The sequence below is a fragment of the Festucalex cinctus genome, chromosome 1, assembly GCF_051991245.1.
Source record: "Festucalex cinctus isolate MCC-2025b chromosome 1, RoL_Fcin_1.0, whole genome shotgun sequence".
Lineage (NCBI taxonomy): Eukaryota > Metazoa > Chordata > Actinopteri > Syngnathiformes > Syngnathidae > Festucalex > Festucalex cinctus.
Window position 1 is genome coordinate 55,329,548 of NC_135411.1, and position 4,219 is coordinate 55,333,766.

At 36.4% G+C, this 4,219-nt stretch overlaps 1 protein-coding gene across 1 annotated transcript in view; it reads left to right on the top strand.

Annotated features, from left to right (window-relative positions):
* The first annotated feature begins 1,425 nt into the window (after window positions 1-1,425).
* Window positions 1,426-4,219, top strand: part of stard3 (StAR related lipid transfer domain containing 3) — a 13,032-nt gene continuing 10,238 nt past the window's right edge. The window contains exons 1-3 of the mRNA XM_077495328.1: window positions 1,426-1,592; window positions 3,266-3,496; window positions 3,607-3,684. Coding sequence (XP_077351454.1) covers window positions 3,281-3,496; window positions 3,607-3,684 — 294 coding nt within the window. The 5' untranslated portion in view covers window positions 1,426-1,592; window positions 3,266-3,280. The remainder of the gene's footprint in view (window positions 1,593-3,265; window positions 3,497-3,606; window positions 3,685-4,219) is intronic.

Sequence of the window (4,219 nt, forward strand, 5' to 3'; positions counted from 1 at the left end):
AAAGATACTCGGTACTGCGTTGGGCTTTAGTATTAGGCGTGTGGCGTACCCCATCTCAAATTGTAACATATTTTGTATGTAAGTCCTCATGCCTGAAATGTTCGCTGCGCGCACGCCTGCTTGTCCTTCTACTCATGTCGGTTTTTTTTTTTTTTTTTTTTTTTTTTTTTTTTTTTTTTAGGGGGTCTCGCGGGTTTTTCCTTGCCGACGCCTTGCAAAATTTTGCAATACACAAAGGCATAAGTGACAGTTTGTGTCCTCCCCGTTGTTATGTCTGCGTGAACTACTGTTCGCCAAGCGAGTATACACACTAGTGACGTCACCACTCGGGGGCGTTGCAACACGGAAGTACTTCTATGTTGAAGAAAAGTTAAATAAATCAATATAAGGGTGTATTCTTCAGCTCTTATGCATTTTTCGTAGCTAAACTAACTATTTACTGCCGATCAAGCCATACATGTAAAATTAAAGGAGCCTTCCTTTAATATATGGTGATATAATATAAATTACTTGAATATTTTTTGGGATGTGACACGGCTGAAATCGACTAAACTGTGTGGGGTTTTGCAGCGATTCAAAATTTGAATTGCAGATGTAAGGGCCAATCAAAATGGCATGTGGCATCACATGAACTTTCACAACAAAAACTGACCTAACCCATAAAGAGAGTTATATCAGGCAAACCTGTGTATATATACACACAGGGTGACCAAAAAAAAAATTGTATACACCTTTTAGCAGCTGATTAATCACTTGTTTGATTCTTCCTCTTTTTATCGGGATACCTAAAAGACAAAGTCTACACAATGAGACCCCAACAATCACTGAATTAAGAGCAACCATTGATATTCCATCGCTTCGCTTTGTCAGCAGTGTCTGGACCGGAATGGACGTCAATTTGAGAACAGCCGGTGAGAAAACAATAGAATGAGGTTTTAAAATTATTTTACATGATAAATATAAAACGGATACAAAATAAAAAATACCTAGTTTACAATTAATTAAAAATGTTTATATTTAAAGTGCTTTTTAAGTCAAATTGAGTATGAATTTGTTTTCTCGTGGAATTGTGCATGATGCAGATGGTGTCACATAGTTTATGTGTATTTATGCAGAACAGAAAGAAAGAGAAAATTGGAACAGTGTTAGCAGGTCCATGCCGCCGAAACAGGAAGTTGTGTGTAGATACCACTCTCTACCGTGTTTTCTCCACGACAGCGGTGGTCATATGATCTTTGGATTTGCAGAAAGTCGTAAAAAGTCCACCTCCCAATCTCTCTCTCTCTCTCTCTCTCTCTCTCTCTCTCTCTCTCAGCTCTCTCTCTCTCTCTCCTCTCTCTCTCTCGCTCTCTCTCTCTCTCTCTCTCTCGCTCTCTCCAAGAAATCCCTCAGTGAAAAGATTTCCCACCTTCCCCGAATGCAACGTAATCAGAATCCGCGCAAGCGCACACGGACGACTTGATCACGTGGTTAAGCAAGCGGCAGTGAGACGACGATGCGGGGATTTATCTTTCCCTGTCATTTTTCCTCTTCGGAAGGTCGTAAGACTTGGTAGGAAAACTTGGTATTGTGATGGTGACGCGGTAAAACAAGTAAGTTAAAAACTATTAAAACATGAAGTGTCATTATAATGAAGACCTAGGGAACGCGTATGTGTCAACAATATTCACTTCTAAGTTGGCCGTACATTCCGCACAGAGCTAGCCAAATAAGGAAGGCAAATTAGCCATTGTGAGCTAACTTGGCAGCTAGCAGCTGTAAAACACAGCTACTAAATCACGTAGTTGCTTATCTAACAATGATTTATAAATCATTCTGTATTCTCGTCTGAAGATTGTATTGTACTTTTCTTTTGTTTATTTTCAGGGTGTCTATCTTACCTGACATCTTGACTCACAACATAAAAGCATGAGTGCAGTACACAGATGTTTTCGTTTTTTTCCCGCTAACTTACACACTGATTATGACCAAAAATAGACTTACTTTTGAATGTAAACGACTGTATTAACTACTAATATGAGGTGTGATGTATTGTAGCGTTAACTGTGGAGTGATGACTAATGGCAGAGACTTGTTCAGTTGTTTATCTCCAGAGGCAATTGAGAGGTTGTGAATCACTGTTGGCCATGCTCTTTTCGTTAGTGACAAAATAAAAGCTTTCATTATTAATGTATCATTATATGTATTTCTTATTTGCAGTCTCTGCCTTTCCTAATTTTTTTCGTACAAAAAAATTGCTGACATATTTTCAGATCTGTGTCCCCTTCATCTTAATGGACAGGAAACAAACAGACAAAGATATCTGGAATATCTGAGGCTGTTCCCACAAACTCGAAACTGTCCAAAAATTGTCCACAGTACTGTACTTGTAAGGCACCACTTACAATTGGGGCTGATTTTGAAAAACAATTTATTTGTGATTGCAATTAATTACATGAATTATTCTTTTAAGTCCTCTTCCCATGTATTTTTATGTAATTATTTTTTTTTGTAGCAATGTACTTTTATAGACACTATAAATTAATAGATCAAATTCACATATTTTATTTGTAAAAAAATAAATAAATAGAGCCGACCATCCGAAATGAAGCATTTTTTTTTCTTTGCACTGTAATACATTGCAGTGTTGAGTTGAATTAAAAGTAGTTGTGAAATGATTATTTTTTTCAATCATATTAATCACATATTACAATTTTAATTAATCTCGATTAATTGCTTAATTAAAAATGCTTTTATCATCATTTTTTGTCCGCCAAATTTATAGAACACTTATGTGTTAATTTTGTCGACATTTAATATTATGAGGAGGTCTTCAATTTTTTTTTATCCACTGTACAGGCTCATTCTCCTCTTTTTCTAATAACTTAATTACTTGAATAATTTATATATATATAATATATAAAATGACCCCAATAGTTTGACATTAACAAATATTCTGAATGTCAAATGCAAACATTTATGAAATGCTTTACTTTAATGCATGTCGTTATGTTTATTGCTCAAAAACAGGTTGTGCTACCTTTAACGTAACCATCCGTTCGTTGTCAGCTAAAGGATCATCTGCAGTCAAAATTAATGTGATTAATCTGTGTTAATACATGATTAATGTGATATTTTTTGTGATTAAATAGTTAAAGCTTTAATATTGACAGCACAAATTAAAAATATATTGAATTTACTATAATTATTGTACTGAATACATCACTCAACAACAGTGGTTCCAAGCCTTCATCCCCAATGTTCTGTGTGTGTGTGTGTGTTTTAGGGTCTTGTGGGGAAAATGCCCGGCGCAGAGTACGGGGAGTTCGGGGGCAGCCTGCCTGCCATCGCCTCACTGAATGCATCGTACTCCACCTCCCTGTCTCTGCCATCCCCGTACCTGCTGCTTCCTCCGCCCGCTGAGCGCAAGCTCATCTCGGACGTTCGCCGCACCTTTTGCCTCTTTGTCACCTTTGACTTACTCTTCATCTCACTGCTGTGGATCATCGAGCTCAACGTGCGAGACCTCGTTGTTTGTTTTTGTACTTTCTTTTTTCTTTTTTTTTTCTTTTTTTTTTTGCAGTTTAAAGTTTGACTAATGTGTGTTCTCATGGACTCTTCATGTAGATCTCCAGCACCATCTGGGATAGCTTGGAAAAAGAGGTCATCCACTACAACTTTAGGTCTTCCTTCTTTGACATCTTTGTGAGTAACTGGAGATTATTTGTGCAGTAAAATTTTGTTGCACTGTGAGTCATCTGCTGCGTCTTGTACAGTGGCTATCAAACTTTTTACATCAAGTATTATATAAAAAAAACTAAATACCTCTCCAAATACCATCATCATCATCACCAACATTCCAATACAGTAACATAGGCTTAATTGTTTATCAAAAGCAAAAAATATATTTCTTGTTTTTGTAACTGTAAGCCACTGAATATTATGCACATTTTGAACATTAACACTGTACTTATAGAGTATTTAGTGAAGACATCTAAAAAGTTGATACAAAATTGTAGATAACTAAATGTTTAAAAACACAATTATTGTACTCTTCAAATCCAAATGTAGTGAACTTGCATTATATATAACAGAACTGTAGTTAGTCAATGATTCTTTTGCCTCTCACTAGAGGGAGCCCCCAAATTACTGATCGAGTGACTCTCTGCCCCACTGGGTCCCTTATTGCAAGCAAAATGTAATAGGAAACATAACGTCTATTATGCATTTCAAAGCATTT